The 18,746-nt window shown below is 41.3% G+C and overlaps 1 protein-coding gene across 1 annotated transcript in view; it reads right to left on the bottom strand.

Annotated features, from left to right (window-relative positions):
- Positions 1 to 345: 345 nt before the first annotated feature.
- The window catches only part of cacna1ha (calcium channel, voltage-dependent, T type, alpha 1H subunit a), a 46,056-nt gene continuing 27,655 nt past the window's right edge, over positions 346 to 18,746 (bottom strand). Inside the window, exons 18-36 of the mRNA XM_044050683.1 lie at positions 16,853 to 16,956; positions 16,445 to 16,568; positions 16,075 to 16,143; positions 15,799 to 15,983; positions 15,546 to 15,672; positions 14,685 to 14,810; positions 14,354 to 14,443; positions 13,583 to 13,775; positions 11,018 to 11,169; positions 10,403 to 10,512; positions 9,299 to 9,432; positions 8,885 to 8,955; positions 7,876 to 7,954; positions 6,032 to 6,153; positions 5,339 to 5,497; positions 4,888 to 5,028; positions 4,549 to 4,711; positions 3,034 to 3,191; positions 346 to 2,328 (exon numbers count right to left, since the gene is read on the bottom strand). Of these exons, the coding sequence (XP_043906618.1) occupies positions 898 to 2,328; positions 3,034 to 3,191; positions 4,549 to 4,711; positions 4,888 to 5,028; positions 5,339 to 5,497; positions 6,032 to 6,153; positions 7,876 to 7,954; positions 8,885 to 8,955; positions 9,299 to 9,432; positions 10,403 to 10,512; positions 11,018 to 11,169; positions 13,583 to 13,775; positions 14,354 to 14,443; positions 14,685 to 14,810; positions 15,546 to 15,672; positions 15,799 to 15,983; positions 16,075 to 16,143; positions 16,445 to 16,568; positions 16,853 to 16,956 (3,738 nt within the window). The 3' untranslated portion in view covers positions 346 to 897. The remainder of the gene's footprint in view (positions 2,329 to 3,033; positions 3,192 to 4,548; positions 4,712 to 4,887; positions 5,029 to 5,338; positions 5,498 to 6,031; positions 6,154 to 7,875; positions 7,955 to 8,884; positions 8,956 to 9,298; positions 9,433 to 10,402; positions 10,513 to 11,017; positions 11,170 to 13,582; positions 13,776 to 14,353; positions 14,444 to 14,684; positions 14,811 to 15,545; positions 15,673 to 15,798; positions 15,984 to 16,074; positions 16,144 to 16,444; positions 16,569 to 16,852; positions 16,957 to 18,746) is intronic.

The raw sequence follows: 18,746 nt of genomic DNA, 5'->3' as shown, positions 1-18,746 counted from the left end.
GGAGGGTCGATCCCCCTTCTACTGCGCTCTCTCCGCTTTGAAAAGAAACATACATTCACAAGAGGACAACAGAGGGAAAACAAGCAACTTGATATTCAAATCTGTGTGCAAAAACATTTTAGATTTCTATAAAAATATGTGCATATGGATAGAGCTATTTTTAATCTCAGCAAATACAGTATTTTCCTTTATTTACACTGCACAGAAACACATACACTACGGCTCTGCCCTGCTCCCTCCTCTCTCTGTGAGATATAACATGGCCAACTTCCATGACAACAGATTTGACGATACTCACACACAGGAAAACAGACACACACTCACTCTCTCACACACACACGCACGCGCGCACACACACACACTGCTCTGATCAATGTGATCGAGGAGCAGAGGAGGGGCAAGTAGAACTTCTGTAGAAAACCTGAAGTTGCATATCCCACAATTCCCCCCCCACGCTCGCATTTCACAAACCCGCTTCCTTTAAAGGTCAGAGGTTGTCAGCCAGACGCTGCTTCCTGATTGGCTTACATGGGAAGGGACAGTGTGTCAAAAAAAAAACTTTGGCTACAGAGTTAGGTGGCTTTAGTCCCGGCGTGTTGTTCGCATTAGTCTGAACGCGCCATGAACAGTGGGTACTGTTTGACGTACGGTACAGCCACGGCGGATCTGCTGTTCCTCACACTGGGTCCAGAGTGATCGATCCATTGTACATTATTATAGGACAGGACTGCACCAGCCGAGTAATCAATGTCTCCATCAGAACAAAAACATTCCTTTCCCAGCAAACGTCTCTGATTCAACTCCCAGCGCTAATAACTGCTGAGATCAGAGTTGAGGATCCACTAATCCAGAGATTTTGGACCAAATAAATCACTTCCTGAAGGCAAAGCTCCCCGTTCACTGCGCGGTCCTCCTGTTCTTTGCACTGAATCCTGCACCACTTCCCATCCTGCTGTCGAAAGGGGAAGAGCAGGTGGCCGTGTCCGTGTCTGACAGTCCAGCTGACAGGCCGCTCACGTATCTGGACTGTGGCTGGTCGAAGGTGAACTGGGAGTGAGGAATGCAGTCTCCGGTGAGCGAGGAGTGCCTCGCCGCAGGGGAGAGGGAGCGCGTCTGTGAGAAAGGCATAGCGCTCGGGAGAAGCGGCGCATGAGGCTGGATGAAGATGTTCGGGCTGATGGGGATGTGTGGATGTGTGGGTGTGGACGGGAACGGCGGAGTGTGTGTCGGGGTGGGCGCCTGAGACGGTGTCAGTGTGTGAGTGGGTGAGTGCGCTTGTATTGGCACGAGTATAGGCGTTAGCGCTGTGTGCATCGGGGAGGGCATCGGCGAGTCCGCGGAGACGTCTTGGGTGTGTGTTTTCGAGTGCGTGTGAGGGGTCAAGTCGTAGGAGGGCGTCCTGCGTCGCAGCATCGTGCTGCAGTCGGCCAGTTTTGGGGGCGATCCCATCTGGGCGTGCTCCTTCTCTGAGGGAGGGTGAATGGATATGCAGGGCGGACTCATCTTCTTCTTCCTGTGGCCGCCTCCGACTGACTGCACCCTTACAGGAAATGCTTGGCCTCCTTTTTCTAATCGGTGGCCGTCGTGTGCCAAGGCCCGCTGGTCACTTGTGACGGCGGCCTGTGGGAGACAAACTTCAATGGAGTGGCGACGCTGCTCGTCAGGAAACCCAACAGACAATGACGACGGCTTGTCCAGGAAGCCCTGGTTGTCGACGCTGAAGCCTTTCGTGAAGTCGCGGTCCTTCAATCCTGCCTGAAGCAGACTGAGTGTGCTCTGAGAGGAGGTCGGCGGCAGTGGGCGAGGGGCAGTAGGGGAGTCGAGGGAGTACGGGGAGGTGTAAGGGGAGAGGGAGTGGCTGCGACTGGCCCTCCCTCGGCTCTCCTGCCCACCTCCTTGCTCTTCTTTCCACCTGTGGCTGGCTGAGCTGGTGATGTGGTACACCTCCTCATCAGCGGGGTCACAGAAGAAGGCAGCAGAGGGTGGTCTAGGTCGCCGAAGGCTGGGCGGGCGCAGGGGGACACGGGGGGAGGGAGGAGGAGGAGGCAGAAGAAGTGCAGGTGAAGATGGCGGTGGAGGGAGGGGAGAGGGGGAAGACAGCAGAACAGGCAGCGGAGTGGGGGACGCGGGCGGAAGTGGGAAGGCAGAGGGAGAGCTGGGTGGGAGTGAGAGGGCCGAAGGGGACGAGGGAGGAGGAGGAGGAAGGGGAGATGGGGAGGAGGTATGAGGAGGGAGGGTAGAAGTGGACGGGGGAGACAGATGGGCGGGGTTCGGCCTCTCCTGCTGTTCACAACCGTGTGACTCCACTGAATCCACCTTCATTGCCACCTGCAACATTGAAGTAGAAAATCAGTGAATCTGAGGTTACATCCACACGTCAGCACTGAAACACCTTCAAACATATATCACATGACCTTTCACATACACACATATGTAATGTCCTTTATTTCTATAGCCCTGTACAACAACCCACAGGTGACCAGTGCTTTTCAAAATAAAAGCATTACAGACACACAGCATTAAAAACAGACGGTACAAACTCAAATTCATGAAACAGAAATCAAAGCATGAAAATACCAGTTTAAAAGAAACAAGAATAAACAGTGAACTAAAGGAATAAAAAATAATAAAAACTCTCACCACACTACTGGGTATTAAAAGGCATTGTGAGTAAATATGTTTTAAGTCTGGATTTAAAAAAGGGCCAGTGATAACACAAATCTCAGGGGGAGGAGCTTATTCCAGAGTCTTGGGGCGGCAACTGAAAAGGCTCGGTTACCCCACTGTTTATATCTAGACCACGTCAAGCATAAGCTGGTTGGACGACCACAAATCTCTGCCGTGCTTGCGAACAGTTAGAATTTCTGTTGAATAGGCTGGGGCGAGGCCATTAAAGGCTTTAAAAAAGAAACATTAAAAGTTTGAAATCAATTCTAAAACGCACAGGTCGGCAGTGGAGAAAATAAAAATATATAAATACAGGAGACTTGTCCATAACAGGTTGTGCTGTGTGTGTGTGTGAGCAGCAATCACCTGTCTGCGCAGGGCACGGGGAGAAGGACTTGGTGTGGGCGGGGCAATGCGGGGCAGAGTCAGGGTGGGCGGAGACCGAGGGTGAGCAGGGGAGACGTCCGGCACCTGCAGCAGAGTGCGACTCTCACACGGCTGGGAGTGAACCGAGGTCACCGAGCCTGAGGGTTCAAATGTGACGTGTGTAAATCACACGTGCGACACAATCATCTGTGCGCACTTTTAATGCAAACACATGCAGCTATCTCTGCAAAGAACAACATGCATATTCATATTAGATTCACTATAATCTAGTGTAGGAAGTCATTGTATTAAAGCAGTAATTGTGAAAAAAAAAAATGTGAATTAAGCAACAAGATAAACAATTCAATTAGAAATCCAATTTAAAGTTTTAATTTTCAATCAGTCTTGCCCTTTAATCTGAGTCTGCTGTCAAATTATAATGTTTTTGGAACAGAAACATAAAAACGGTGATTAGTAAAACAGGGATTGAGTCATAGAGTTGAGAATAAAGGCAGCTCTCTGTCTGGGTGTTCATTAAACCCTGGTTACATGAACACTTCCCTTTGACTTTATTCAGATAGATCAGACTAATGATGCAAAATGTTGGGTGTTGAACTCAATCTATGTTGACTGCAGTGAAGCTGTGTAACCGGGGTCTTAAGCATTTTGAACACATTTTGAGCACCTGTGTGTGCAGAATGCTTAAGACTCAGGCGCAAAAGATGCAATTAAAGTAAAAACATGTCAAGACAGTCAGATTTACATATCAAACAACTTCTCTTGAAGTCAGTTCTAAAGGCCCAAGCTGAAAAGTCAACAAATCGTGATCTTAAAATGTGTTTTCACCACTTTTTTTTTTTTAAAACATTTGTTTTTTTTTATTAACTCTGCAGCTTGGCCATGAAGTTATGCATCATTCTCAGGATTCAATCATTCCGCAGCTGAGCAGATGAGCCTGTGAGAAGGTTGCACGGGTTCACATGTGTGAGCTCATCCGCTGCAGTGAGTACCTGGGGACAGAGCTGAGCCTGTCCAGAGCCTGGCCACAACATGCCATTAGATTCTGACTGCAGATACAGTAAAACAGCGCTCGTCAGTGCTAAGAGTTGTCGACAGCATTACTCCCTCGCTTTACTGTGCATGGTGTACTTAATAACATACTTATATCTGAAAGCCTATATACCGTATAAGAAATTGGCTTTTTAATCATAAATGTGTGCACAAAAACATACATATTTCCTTCACTATAAAACCCCATATTGGGGCTCAAGTGAGATTATTCATAGTATTTAAGAGCTGCTGGGTGATGCAGGGCTATATAAGAACCAAATAGTAAAATTAATAAGTGGAACTTCATTCCTTGATCTAAAAGCAGCATCAAGTTAAGAGTCAAGCATTAGTACAAAGCATTAGTTCATCATAAGATCTGTTTGTTAGAATTATTTCAGAAGCAATATAAAAGGAAGTCCAATGTCTGTCATGTAAAAACTTTTATCTCCTGAACAGATGAGGCACCTGAATGCTGTTGCTGGGGATCAACCTCCTCCAAAGGGTAGGGAGCGCTGGCGGGTCGCACAGGTCGGAACATGTAGCTGTCATTGGGCAGTGAGTGCATCCTGGATACAGACATCTTCCTCGATGACAGCATGTCTTGGTCCTTGTATTGGACTTCCTCCTCCTGCAGGGGGAGACAGAGACCACATAGCGAAAATGTTGACATTCAGTTTGAACTGTTGCTGCCACACATAATGTACAATTTCCTAACCGTGATATACTTAGAGTTAGCAACACTACTTTATCCTGTTTTATTAGTTAAGCATCAGGGTAACAAAGTAACAGTAATATCAGTCGCACCTGTCCAGGTGACTGTGGACATGGTCCAACATAGGCTCCATCCACCGAGCTGCTGTTAGAGGCGATGCTTAATTTGCGTTCCCTCTCCATAGCCATTTCCAAGGCAATCTCTGCATCCATCTCTGCATCCTCTTTAGCCTCCTGCAAACACAGATGCTCATTTAATAATAATAGAAATACATTTACGAAGTATAGCACCTTTCACAGGATGAACATGTGCAAAAACTTAGAAACATAATACATGAAAATATTAAGAAAACACACACAAGGAAATGTAAACATACACAAAACAAGACAAACAGGCACTTGAAAACTAAAGTAATAATAGAAAAGCCAGTTTAAACAGGAGGATCTTATCTTGCTTAGTAAAACCTGCTGATGTTGGGACCATTGCTTTCAAGTTATTGATCACACATATTTATATCGTCACATCCCTTTAGAGTTACTGTACCTTGTTGCTTTCCTCCAGATGTTTCATCAAAACAGCCACCACCACGTTGACCAGCACAAACTGGGCCATGAGAACAAAGGTGACAAAGTAAATCGGCGAGACCAGGGGCAGGTAGGTGAGACAGTGGCGGTCGTCCGGATGACACTCCCTTAAAGTATCCTTCAAACACACAAACATTGGGGAGGAAAATGATCAGAAAATGCTTATTTGTGTTGTATGCAAAAGTGGTAACACATAAATCCCTTTTGTTAAAAGAATAGAATGGAATTGTTCTCTCTATGAGTGTCTTAAATCTAGTTTGGGATTTTTGGATAAGTTACTGCAGAGACAAGAAATGTTGACATCAGGTCAACAGAACACAGCTCTAAGCTAATTTATGATTCAGTAATTGGTTTTGGGGGCCATGATTATCTCTGTTATGAGATAACGCATGTCTTTATTAGGTTCAGAGGACATATTTTGGCTCAAAGCCATAGTTGTGAGGACATGTTGACATTGCAATGACATTTTTAGCAGGTCCGCACAACTTCAAAGCATTTTTTTTCCAGGCTTATGAATTTTTGACAGTTTAGTATTTGGTATTTTGTTGAGACGGTTAAAGATTAGGTTAAAGCCTCGTGTCTGTGAGTGTCCTCACAGCTACAGAGAGACACAGGCGTGCACGTGTGTGTGTGTGTGTGTGTGGGTCCATACTTTCATAATCCCATTCCAGTTGTCTCCGGTGGACACTCGAAACAGCGTGAGGAAGGCCATCCCAAAATTCTCAAACGTTGCATGGCGACTCAGGCCCTCACACGGGTTGTTGTCATTGCACTCTGATCAAAACACAAAGCACATTGTGGACATGTTGAAACAACCGCGGTGAAGTGTCTTCGTCCTGTAAGGAAATAGCATATACTGAACATCTGAACAGGTGCTGAGCAGCGTGTTAATGTGGACATGACACAGTCGAGGAGACAGATGTCTTCTGGAGGACAGGGACGTGTCAAACCTCCTCTCAGAACAGTCACCAGACGGTAATCCTCTTTTGCAAGAGGACGCGAGAGACGCGGGCAAAATGTTGGAACTGATCCATTAAAAGTAACTAGATAATAAATAATAAAAAAAAGCTGATGGAATGAGGTGTTTGAAAGTAAAACTAAAAATGCACATGTGATATCAGCAGCTTTCATGCAGAAATATGGTGGACTCATCTTCAAATTTCATCTTCAGTGATCAGTCATTTGATTTAAATGCAGATTAAAAATGAAACACTTTCAAAATCAAAACCCTCATCCCGTTTCCTTTCCTACTCCCTTTGCTTATGACCTTCTCTTATCTGTTCATCCTTGTGCTGACACCAGAGGCAAAAGAGTTAAGACTCCCCGAGTGCCGACAGACAGCGGCACCCATGAATTAAGTCTCCCAAAGGAGTTTCAGATCTCTGCCGTCTTAGTCTGAGGACAGACAAATGTCATGAGCCAATTAAGTCCGTCATTGGAAGTAGCGGGAGACAGTTTATCCAGAATTTTTTTTTTTGTGGCAAGAGGAAGGACAAAATCTTACAGAAATACAGTGTAAGTGTAAAATCACACAAAACTCCCAGAAACACTTTTCACCCTGTTATCTAGCAGCATATAAATGATCAAATATTAATCTTCTGTTCAAATATAAGCCGTGTCTTTACTGAAAATGAAGAATGAATATGGGAAATGGAGAAGAAACAATATAAAAATCTTTTAGAATCCTTTTTCAAAAGGTGAAACTCTATAGGTTATAGTCACTGTTTAAAATGAGGAGAAGAAAGCACAAATAACTGGTATGATGCATTATGGATTATGGGTTGATAAAGGAACTGTATTCATCTGAGGGAACACAAACACAAATAAACAAACTTTTAGTTGCCTTTTTTAAAACTGTATGTGAGGGTTTTTTGTGAAGTCTTTTTTTTACAGGTGTTCTTTCGATGTTTTCTAACGTACAGTGTACTGCACGTTTTTCCACCGCACTTCTCCATATGACTGTAAACACACCTCTTTGAAAGCCTTGACGCGGCGCTTAATGTGACGCACGCATCGTGAGCCAAAATGGAGTGGGACCTTTGCTTTGTGCATACTGGAAAGCATTTCCCCACGTGTGTCGAGTAAAATGATAATAGCATTTCACAGATGGCGACTTCCTCATCACCAACTTTTCATTTTGTCCCCTCGGATGCATTTTTTTGTTAATCCCTCTTCCCAAACACATTGTAGCGCTCACAGAGAAAATGACTTGGATGGAGGCGGCCTCTCGGGAAAGCGATATGTAAATAAACGTGATCATGCAAATGTGATCTCTTGTTCAGAACAGGCCTTTAATGTGAAAATGTGGGGAAGAGAGAAGAGGAGACAGATGGGAGAAGAGACCGTGGATTCGACAGAGACAGTTCGGGCAGGGAATTTTGATGTATGTCGTGACTGTGGTGGTAATGATTGGATTCAAACCCCCCCCTTTTTTTTTCTTCTTTGCTGAAGCTGTGTGGTGTATGTGTGTGTGTGTTTGCCAGTCGTGTGACTGACCCAGTTTGCCAAAGAGCTCCACTCCCAGCGCAGCATAGATGAAGAAGAGCAGCATGAAGAGGAGACCAAGGTTTCCCACCTAAGAAGAAAAAATAAATAAAAATGCACATCAGATCCTTCAACACACCGAACTCCACAGTGTAAATGTTGCACCTTTACCTCTGCAGTGTAATGTGCAGTATTCTGTTTGTATGTATTTTGTTTGTTATCACAATAATTTAAACAGATTTACAAAAACGTCTTGATATATGCTGTTTGTTTGCTGACAGCTGGTTTCATTAAGATTAAATCCTAAGAGTCTGAATATTCTCAAATTTAATTTATGAGTCTATCAGATGTATTAACAGTTAAAGATATATGACGTATATGACTAATTTGATCAAATTTAAACAGAGAAAAGAAATGTATTATTATTTAAAAGTCGACTTTGTGTACCTCCTGTTACTACATCTGTGTTTTATCCAATATCCTAAAACTACTCTTAACATATAATAAATAATAACAGCGGTGACTATTATAACATATGCATCATAATCTGTGATGTGGCTGCGCTTTGCCTCTAAAAATAAAAAAAATGTGTTCACTGGATAGAAAAACACATTAAGTAACATCAGGAAAGTCGGCTGCATAATCTGTCCGTCAACCACTTCTAAATTATGGAATTTTATGTTTGTATGACAGGAACAACTAGTGTCTTATGTCATGGTTCAGGCAGTTGTTAGTGTGTCATACTCTATAAATAACAACAAATGGCATGCAGGGTTAAAGCTGTAAAGAGGTATATAAAAAAAATGAGACATAACAGGGTCAGAATATGAATTTTGCAATGTAGACGAATACGTCACGTATTAAATATTCATCATCTGGCATGAATTTTTCAGAGATCTTTCTATTCCAAAGAAAACCTTTACACTGATCATTAATCGCCCCCTCAAAAAACAAAAACAAGTTTATAAAACAAAAAAAACGTGCACTTCTGTGTCTTACAACCCGCAGAGTCTGTGTTTACCTGTGGCAGCGCTTGCATGACAGTATCCAGCAGAGCTCTCATCCCCGTGGCCATCTTAAGAAGTTTCAGCACTGCAGAGAGACACACAGGAGCAGTTTTAAAAACACCGAGCTGTCGCTGCTTGCAGAGAAAAGCAGTATTTACAACGTCACAGCGTGGCACTGCTGTATTACTGCTGTATTACTGCAGACGCAGCGGGGATTTGTATTTTACGTCTATGAGCCGGGAGGCACCTGTGAGATATTACTTTTAATGTTTGGTATTTACAAGAAAATACAGGAACAAGACGTGTTCATAAAAAAAAGTCCATCAAAAACTAAAGTTTATGGTGTCTGTCTGTAGTCATGAAACTGACACAAACACAACTTACTCTGCGTTCTGTTATTGTGTATCAAAATAAAAGACATACTGTACCTCTGGCTATTCGGAGTACTCTCATAATCCTGATGATGGTCGGGTTTATGGGCAGGGCTGCACTCATTTTCAGCTCCTCCAGTGTGATGCCCATGATGGACAAGGCCACGATCGCTATATCCAGCTGATTCCACCTTAACATGAACACAACACATTTATTAGGAAATAAGTCGACGTATGCACAAGCTAATGCCCGCGTTTGTAAATTCAGCATGTGCTTTATGTGATGTGAAAGTCGCCTTATTAAGAGCATTCTGAATCACTTTATATACTCCATATATTCATATATACAGCCCTTTTGTGTCAGTCTTATAGAAAGAGTAACATGCAGAGACTTAATGTGGCTTATAATAATGGCATGCGACGACTTCTTCAATAGCCCACGATGGTTTAGTGCCAGATTTGTTAGGCGATAATAAGTCATTTCATCTATCATTTTATGTGCAAGACGACAGCTGCGGAAAACATTATTATTCAAGCCTGACCTTTTTCTTTTCTTTATACATTATATTGTGCGATGGACCTTCTTTTGTTTCTTCCATAATGTCTGTCGTAGAAATAATTGTCTCTGTCCATTCCTTGTAGACTTTTCTGTGGGTTAACGGCATGGGTTTGTAAAATAAACAGAGCACTGCACACTACTCTCTTGAAAACCTATTTATTTTTCCGTCTTATTGTGAGTTAGACAAAAGAAGAACAGAGGCAAAGGAGAGGAAGAAGTCATGATGCCGAGCTGCCGGTGGTGATTAGTGAGCAGGTAGTTTAGATTACAGGGTCGCCCACCAGATAATCTAATCTGCCATTTGTTTGTAAACTCACTCCCCAACAAATCTCTGAACTTAGTTTGTTCAGGAAGTAACAAAGGGCTGTTTACAAATACTTAACTCATAATTTAATTGGGGATAATTTACATTATACTTGAATACATGCACTTTTTTGAATGACGAATGACGATTTTTAAGCTTCGAGAGGAATTGTCATCTTACTCCTTATTTTTTTTATATGCAAGAAATGAAATAAATACAAATACAACTATAATAATATTAGATATGACAGCATTGTGTGCATAGCGAAATAACACCATCGCCCGTCCCACTGTGTTACCTGTCTTTGAAGAACCTGTGTATGCCAAAGGCCACAAGTTTGAGCAGGGCCTCGATGACGAAGATGATGGTAAACACGTAGTTACAGTACTTCAGAACCTCCTCTAAATACTGCACACACACAAACACACACAGACACACGCATATCCGTGTCATCAACACAACACAGACTAGACTCACTTGACCTTTTCAATTCATAGTAGATGAAAAATGCATGATTTAAACGTAACATTCAACAAGAAGGATTGTGGTACTTCTGCTTCAAGGACTAGTGTGGAACATAAGAGGCTTTATTTGCACGAAACTACTGAAAAAGTATGTTTGTTAAGATTCTAATCCCTTTCAAATACATTTTGTAGCCTTAGAATAAGTTTTATATGCCAGAGTCTTGCTATGCAATCAAAGAATAATAGTTTTTATAACTGATCTACAGTTCGGCAGAGCAGGTACTAGGTACTATCGCTAATGGAAAAGTAAAGATAAATAAGATTTTAATAATGCCAATTAATAACAAACATTATATATATTTATAGCAGAATTATTATTATAATCTGAGTGATTTCTTAAAATTGGTTGAACCCCCCCTAATGTGTGCGCCTGTATTTGAACACAATACCTGCGGCTGGTTGTAGTGCTCGATGCTCATGGTGACGACGTTGATGCAGATGATGAAGGTGATGAAGAGGTCCAGGTAGTGGCTGGTACACAGTGTGTGGATGGACAGTCGCAGAGGAGAGTAGTCTGCATAGTAAGGTCTCTGTTTGGCCTCTGGAGAAGAAAAGCACACACACACACACACACAAACACAGATAAACACAAACACGAGAAGAGACAAACTAGGTAAGAAGAAACAGTTGCGACACAGAGACAGGAGTAGTGCCAGTGTGAGGAACTGTGCTCTGAATTTTAAATATGACATGTACCCAATGGTGTGCACAAGGAAAAAGGAGCAGCACGATACTCGATCAATTGTTTTTTATGCTTTCGTTAAATCAGTATATCGTGTACAGTATATTTGGACAATGAAAGCTTCATTTTTTTTTTTTATTTCCAGGTCACATTACATCATAAATCTGTGAAGTATTATATCAAGTGTATGAATAATTAAGTTGTTACAAGTCAGTTTAAGCCCTGTGTGCACACCACCGCCTGTATGGAATGTTCAAATGGGAGAGGACATGAGAGTCACAGGTTTGCTACATAAAATATTTTGTAATTTTAGATAAAATGTTAAGACAGGCTACAGTTCATGAGCTCAAGTAGCTTGTTGTTGTTTTTTTTGCTGACCTAAACCCACAATGTTGCAAAAATTAAAAGTAAATCAACAAGATATCTGGTGTAGTAGCTAATAAAAGGCCATACGCAACCTCTATATAAGACTAAAAAACTGTAATATCAGTTTGTTCTGGCTTCCAGTTATATTTCTATTCTGTAAAGAATTCTTTGAGTGGAGTATTACTATTAAATCCATTACTGCTTGATTATGTTATTTCCTCTCTGGTTAGGACATCTCTGCTGTGATTTCATTAAAAATCCAGACTACAGGCCATGCATTCTTAAAAACACAGAAGGAATACTTTCCATTTAGCTTTGTATTACTAGAATAGGGGTAGCATCTTTGAAAAATGGTACTTCCCAACCCCAGTTTCTGCTGAATTGAGCACGTAACAAAGAAAAGAATGAAGATATTTCTGAGGTTGGGAGGCACCATTTTTCAAAAATACTACCCCTATTCTAGTAAAACAAAGCTAAATGCTAATCAGTGAAGTACTCCTTTAAGTAGATGTTATCATAAGAAAACTATCAAACAATAATTTGTTAAACAGCATTTAAACATATGTACGTATGACGTCACGCGTCAGCTTCTAGATGTTTGGTTTTTTTTCTGTGTACTCACATGTCCATGTTGAGGATTTTTAATGTTCGTACACGTGCATGTGTCAATACCCCCTCCCATGTTTACCATGCCCTGTCTATCTGCTGCATGCTGTCATGCCTTTAATCCAACATCTACGCTTGGAAAGAAGCAGTGCAGGGTATATTCAACAACAACTTGCATTTGATTTGATGACTTTCATTATATATCACCATTGCACTTGTTCATTTGTTTAAAACAGAAATAACAGTGAGGTTGAACAAACCCTGAAGCCCCTTTACTTGCATCACTGCATGTATTTTAAGTCATATCTCAATCGTCTAAAACTTTATCTTATAAAGTGAGTTTGGAAAAGGCTGTGTGCTGGAGGTAGAGTTTTTTTAATTTGTCAGTGACAGATGGTAAAATTCAAATTTGTGTAGAGTTTCAGTCGTTTTAGACAAGTGAGATCACACCATAGACTGCCTTCTAGTTCTAATTCTCTAATTAACAGGTATCATGTTGTGTTGTGGCCAAGCTGTGGAGCTCTGCATTGCCAGAGTCTGTCAATAAAAATGACATATTTTACATTTTTTTACCCTCAGCTCCACATCATGAATTACCACAGTGAAGGAAAACTTCTATCACCACTGCGAGACCTCCTCCATTGGACGTCCTTTGCAATAGGTGGGGCGTAGCCACTGTTTTCCACCAGCAGCATGTGCTTAAAAGTCTTCTTTATGTAAGCAACTTAACATCTAACAGCCATGTAACCCGAGATATTTACAAATATGTTTCTGAGTCTGCCCGTCAAAGCGCGTTTGGAAGAATCGTCTGCTCCTGTCTAGAGAAAACTTGGGATGAGGGTTGTACATGCACTCATGGGGAGAGAATGAGGACAAAATAATGAGAGAAAAGTCATGTATATATATAAATTTTGTCTCTTAATTGGCAGCAGTTCTACTGTTTGAAATATGAGTATATACATTTTCAGTAGATTAATATGACATGTGTGGTTTATAGGTTGGTTAGAATGGGCTCGGCCCTGTTGGGTTTTCCATGCATTGTTAGTGAAGTGTTGTGGGAGGGCCGCAGTCATGCAGTTACATGCATCAGATTGGCGTAGCCCACACTGTCTTTCAGTGATCAGTCACTGTTTGTATGAGCTAGCCAATCATTTTAACCTCTCCCCTTTTTTTTTAAGGATTCATTTTCAACAGATTTTTTTTTTTTCCATTCCCCTTCTTTTTTTCTTTTTCGTCAGGCTCTGAAAGCAGGCAGTGCTCAGAAAAATAGTCTACCGACCAGCCCCTCCATTCTCCTTACTCCTGCGCTTTTTCTCTATCATTTTGAGCCTCTTCTCCTCCCGTAAGCGAGCCTCCTCCTCTTCCTGGTCCTGCCGGCACTTGTGGAAGTTCTCCACCACGACACCGACGAACATGTTCAGGACGAAGAAGCTGACAATGAGCAGGAAGGAGATGAAGTAGAGCAGCATCCAGGGATTGTGGTTCCTCACAGGCTGAAAAGAAGAGCAGAGATTAGTAGAGTTAAGTAGGAAAAGAGAAGTTTGTTTTCCCTGATTCTTTGCAAAGACACAAAAGCGACACACATAATAAATGGGGCCATTGTTTAAATGTTCCCCTTCTGGGTAAGTTTTAAAAAAAGTCGATATAAATGCCAGTGCAGCAATTAAGCATCAAGAGTTATGTCTTTCTTTTAATAGTTTTAATAGGGTTTCGTCTCACTCTGCAAATGACTGACTATCTGAGGACACACTGTTTCATTCAATTACACCACAGGCTCCTGCAACTGAGGACAGCAATATCAAATGAAGCTTTGAGCAGCGTGTCCTGCATTTTTCCTCTGGGTCTTTACAGGGATTCTGTTATTATTACAATGTGATTAAACCTGGCTTATTTTTTTTTTTTGAATCAAATCATAATTCCATTGTTCACTCCCAGAAGGCTGCTTCAACACTCATATTTTGAGCTTAATTCAAAGGCTGAGGTTAAGGTTAAGTGCTTTGTTTTGCAGATAATATTCATTAACAAATATTATGTGAGTCACACTACACAAAAACGCACACATATTATTTACCTGCTGGTCCACTCCCACTGCATCCAGCCCATCATACATGATGTTCACCCAGCCATCCTTACACGACAGCACAAACAGTGACATCAGCGCCTGGTTTGGAAACAAAAGATACGTTTAGTTGCATATATATATATATATATATACATGTATGTATAAATATATATATATATATATATATATATATGTATATATATACTGTATATACTTTTATTTCAGTAGACCAAAACATTTCTTTAAAATCAAGATCAAGAAAAAAAACAGTCACGCTGAGAGAGACATACTTGTGTTTTGATTAGTATTTTATTGATACAACATTGCAGGTGATTTATACCTGGACCAGGTTGTCAAAGTTGTACTTCCTTCGTATCCAGCGGTAATTTGCCTGCAGACAGTCGGACTTGTTTGTGACGTTTTTCGTGTCCAGACCTTCACAATGGTAGAACTTCCCTTTGAATAGCTAGAGTGTGTGACACAGAGGAAGAGATCATCTACCCATGATCATAATTGTACCGACAGCTATAAATATCAGGAATAAACTGACTTTCATAGAGCATGTGCATGTGCTTTCTGTATTATTATTATTGATTATTAAGTGCTAACATGGAAGACGCTGGAGGTCATGTTGTGCCTTTTAACACTTTGGATATTCATGATATTCACTATGTTTCCATGCATAGTAATGCTGTTTAACTAGAGAGCTGTCTTTGCCCAGGTATACAAGCATTAGCAATTGATTTATTGACTGAAGTGTGCCTGCCTCCACTATATACTAGGTGGCAAAATGCCCCCTTTCAACTTGTCGGTGTTACATTGCAAACCAAAACAGCACATCAATTGTCATTACATCTTCCAACCATATGTAAACTTCAAAATATTAGATTTTTTAAGCTAAGAGAGCATACATTCAGTCTCCGGTTTGGATTTCACTATGTTTTTTGTCACTGTTGTTGGACAGCAATCACATTATCTGGGTTTTAGTACAGTTTCAGTCTGAATAATATATTTACATGCTGTCATGCAAGTCTGGTTTTAGTCAGACTAACATAACATCGTGTCAACATACTGATTGAAGCCATGAAAGGTAAAAAAAAATTGCAATTGTGCTAAAAAAAAAACACAGCATGTTGTTAAATTGTGACTTGATGAATGTGAGCAGCAGCTAGGTGTTTTACTGCATGTGAATGCAAACTACCTGAACCCCCAGGATGCCAAAGACAATGAAGAAGGCGCAGCAGATAAGAACGATGTTCCCGATGGGTCTGAGAGAAGTAATGAGAGTTTCCACAACCAGCTTCAATCCAGGGGCTCGACTAATAACCCTGGAAAACAGAAAAACAAGTGGTAAAAAAAAAAATGAAATAGGGCAGGATGTTTTCCAGTATAGTTTACATTGTGTTCAGTGCATGTGTACAACAACTACATACGTAATGGAATGGAGCATTTACCTGAGTGGGCGTAGTGTTCGTAGCAGGCGCAGGACTCTGAGGATGCCCAGGATCCTGTTTCCTCCAGTATAAGCCATAGAGACCAGAATATCCACCAGAGACACAAAGACCAACAAACCGTCCAGAACATTCCAGCTGGACTGGAGGTAGCTCTGCTTCCCAAAGCAGAAGCCCAGAGCAGAAACCTGGAGGTCAAGCACAAAACACAATGGAATCATTAAAACATGCAGTATTACCTCACACACAAACTTTGACTTTTTAAATAATCATTTTTACCTTAATGGCCATTTCTGCAAAGAAGATCACAGTGAAAACGTAGTTGGACACACTCAGAAAGACTCGCTCCTACAGAAGAGGATGACATTCATATAATGACAATCAAAACAGTTTCTCCAAATGAATCAGTTAGTGTAACAAGATGTTATAAGCCTGGTGTTTGGGAAACTATTGTAGGAAGCAGAGTTGTTAGTCTTGGTGTTGCTAAGCAGCATCTCCGGTCAGTTCAGTGTAGAGGGAAGCTTTTATTTATTTACTTGAGTTTCAGTTGTAGGCACGAACCATCCCATACAGCAGCTGGTGTGGAAACACACTTAGCTGTGGCGCGCATGCGGACACCTCGCAATTGCAGGTTGCGTGTGCGTCTCACCGTGCTGTGCAGCTGGATGTCAGGTCTTTCCAGAGCGATGGTGATGCAGTTGAGGAAGATGAAAACAAGAACTATGTGGTCGAACAGTCTGTGGGAGATTACAGCTTGGCACCAAACACGGAATCTGAAAACACACACACACACAGCAGTTATTTAGACAATTAAAGCTATTGATCAAATGATTAACAGTGAGAACGCTGTAAACATAAAGACAGATGAGAAAAGGGAACCTCGATAATCTGAAAAAACAACAGTAGGAAAGAGAACAAACCATTATCATGTTACACCATAAGTGGACAGCTCAGATTACACCTGGGATTAGGATGTATCTACATATGTGCCTGCAATGACCACATGTGATCAGATCTGACATGTGCACACACGCGTGCACATGTGTGGGGGACTCACTGGTTTTCTGGGGAGAACAAATACAGCGCCCAGTCTTCGTGCTCTTTGCACCAGCGGGGCTTCATGTTAAGGAGCTCCTTCTTGATCCAGAGGCAAAAGGAGCTCTGTAGGGGTGAAAGGTCACACATCAGTTTCAGCAAATACAGCAGCAGCAAACCATAATGACTCGTTTGTACGCCGTCAGTCCATGTTGTGAGTTTCATTTCAGGGGAGAAAACGATGTTATCATCGCCTTCTTTCTTCTTGACATTGAACGATAGAAGCAAATGGCCAGTCACAAATCACATCTTCACTTTGGCAAATGAATGAGACAGAAATGAGGGCACCTGTGCCAAACACAGTGATTATGATTCAAAAAAATGTCAGCAGTTTTAAGATGTAAGGTATATATTTTTCTTATCTTGCAGACAACAAAGTGAAGTCTAATAGTCTAATGTCTATAAGCTTTATTAAACATGCTGGTAAAGAGGAAACACACGGTGAATCTTTTAAAGAATTATTATACATTTCAAGCTGTATTTATAAAGTCTCAGAAGACGTTATTAATGCACCTGCAGCCACAAAGGGTGAAAAAGGTGCATAATATTACATATATCATACTGATCATAGATGTGTTACCATTGTCCTTTTTTCTTTATTGTTGCTTGACAACCACAATGAGCAATTTTATAACGACAAGTTTGGTGAAAATCATTTAAGTGTGTCATAAAAAAACAAACTGAAGAAAGCTGAGGTGCCCAGCTTCTGATTAAAAGAGCCTAATGCTGAGCAGCTCAGAGACACTGATTATTTGGCAGGCTGCTGCTTGTGTGAGGGTGTATTTATCTGTGTGTGTGTGTACACAAGTGTGAGTGTGTGGATGAAAAGAACGTCCTGCTCAGATATCCTTGCAGCTGAAATCCATAATCCTTGACACAGATACACACAGAGAATCACAGGCATCAACATACACGTCTCCGCTTGCATATCACGCGCACACACACACACACACACTGGTGGTAGGTCTGTATTAAGCCTCCCATATACAGTGAGCCCAGGAGACTTGTTTTGTTTCAGTGGATATCATAGGTTCATAAACTCAATTTGGAGCCAATAAAACCATCAACACTGTCATAACAGAGGTCACCCAAAACCACCGGGGGAGTTCATACACACACACACACAATCTCTCGCACAGTATTTGTACTCACGACACTCCCTAACCCCCTTAGCTTAACCTTAACCATCACAACTAAATGCCTTTACCTAAATTTAACCTCAACTCAATCCTAACCCTAAACCTAAAACCAAGTCTTAACCCCAACACAAATAAATACACAACCATAGGGACTGTACATAACCTGCTTTGGTCCCAATGAGAAAACAATTAGTGCTTAAGCCAATCAATTACAGCATGACAGTTTGTGTCCCCAAGGGTCTTAGAGTTGGAACACAAAACAACGCACACTGTAATGTCTCAGTGTTAGAGGAAGACAAAGATAAAGAATGAGGCAAAAAAATAAAAAATGAAATCATTAGATATGCAACCGGAGACAAAGAGGTGGGATTAAGAGATTAGGAATGAACATAAGAAAATAAAATCAACTCAACTGTAGGGTTGCAACTACCCATTATTTTCATAATTGATTAACCTGTCAAAAATTTTCATGATGAATTGAGTTGTCAGAAAATGTTGATTAGTGTTTTTCAAACCTGGACATGATGATGTTTTCAAATATCTTGTTTTTTTTCCTCAAACCAAAATCATTCAGTTTGAATGATTTCTTTGTTAATATGATGTTAATATATAATTCCTTAAAAAACAGTGAAAATTTATCAAGTCGTTTCTTCAGCCCTAGTCAGGAAAGCTGTCTCTCGGCCTCTACACGAGCAAGGACCATCTTCGCCATGAACT

This window comes from Solea senegalensis, linkage group LG19 (genome assembly GCF_019176455.1).
Source record: "Solea senegalensis isolate Sse05_10M linkage group LG19, IFAPA_SoseM_1, whole genome shotgun sequence".
NCBI lineage: Eukaryota > Metazoa > Chordata > Actinopteri > Pleuronectiformes > Soleidae > Solea > Solea senegalensis.
The sequence above is the reverse complement of the archived record's forward strand: the minus strand, read 5'-3'. Positions and strand labels throughout refer to the sequence as shown.